The 1,034-nt window shown below is 60.9% G+C and overlaps 1 protein-coding gene across 1 annotated transcript in view; it reads right to left on the bottom strand.

The window, feature by feature from the left end:
- Positions 1 to 517: 517 nt before the first annotated feature.
- The window catches only part of IFI35 (interferon-induced protein 35), a 12,760-nt gene continuing 12,243 nt past the window's right edge, over positions 518 to 1,034 (bottom strand). Inside the window, exon 13 of the mRNA XM_009879819.1 lies at positions 518 to 587. Coding sequence (XP_009878121.1) covers positions 518 to 587 — 70 coding nt within the window. The remainder of the gene's footprint in view (positions 588 to 1,034) is intronic.

Raw genomic sequence — 1,034 nt, 5'->3', positions numbered from 1 at the left:
AGCGTCGGTGGCCACTGTCCCCAGAGCAGGTGCTGGGGAGGGTCTGTGTCTGGGGGCTGTCTGCTCCAGGACTGAAATCTCTGAGCGAACGGCTGAAGTTAACGACAGCTCAGCTCTGGAACAGGCTCTGGTGGTGGCTGAGCTGGAACCTGCCGTGGCCGGAGGGGGAAGGGACTCCCAGAAGATGGGGCTGGGCTACAGGGAGGCTCCTGCCTGGGTTTGGGTTACACCGCTGAAAGCCACGCCAGGGCTGGAGCTGGTGTCGAAACAAGCTGTGCTGGTGAGGACACGCACCCAGGAGGAGCTGGAGTTTCAGGGAAGCTCTGCTCGTGCCGAGGCGTGCGGGAGGTAGGGAGAGGCGCTGCCGTCCCTAAGGTACGGCTTTCTGGCTGCCGCTGGGGACACAGGAGCTCCTCGGACAAACAGCTGCTTTTTGCCGAGCTGTCTGTGTTAAGCTGCAAGTTCTGTCAGCTGGGAAGGGAGGTGAAGCGAAGGCAGAGGCTGTGGCTGCTCAGGCTCAGGCGATGCCCAGTTTCTTCAGTACTGCACAAACCTCGCGGAGATAGTGCGCGTCTGGAAAGCCGTTCCTGCGGGCAGAGGGCAGTGGCGTCAGTCCTGCTGGTGGTGCTCAAACCACAGAGGGCAGCAGCAGGTTATTTGTGCCCCATCCCTTCAACAGGGGCTGAGGGTGGAAGTCCTGCCGGCCACAGGCACAGCTTGCACCCAGAGCGCTGTCACGGGGAAAGCCAGGAGAGCCGTAAGTGAACAGGGCCCAGAATTCTTATGGGTGTGGGGTGGGCAAGGGCTTTAGCTCCAGCGGGAGGATGCCAGGGCCGGTCTGCCACACCACAGCTGCCCTGTCCACTGAAGCAAAGGGAGGCACCAACTCAACCATTGTGGGAGCCTGGAAGAGCCCCCCATGCCAAGATCCGTTGAGCTGGAGCCCATGGTTCTCCTCCTCTAATTACCAAACAAAAAAAACCCCAAAACACACCTGGAAGCTCGGGATGAGCTGGGCCGTACCTGGCTTTGCC

Source organism: Charadrius vociferus, unplaced genomic scaffold (genome assembly GCF_000708025.1).
Source record: "Charadrius vociferus isolate BGI_N301 unplaced genomic scaffold, ASM70802v2 scaffold730, whole genome shotgun sequence".
NCBI classification, from domain to species: Eukaryota; Metazoa; Chordata; class Aves; order Charadriiformes; family Charadriidae; genus Charadrius; species Charadrius vociferus.
This window is presented reverse-complemented; position numbering and strand designations above follow the sequence as displayed.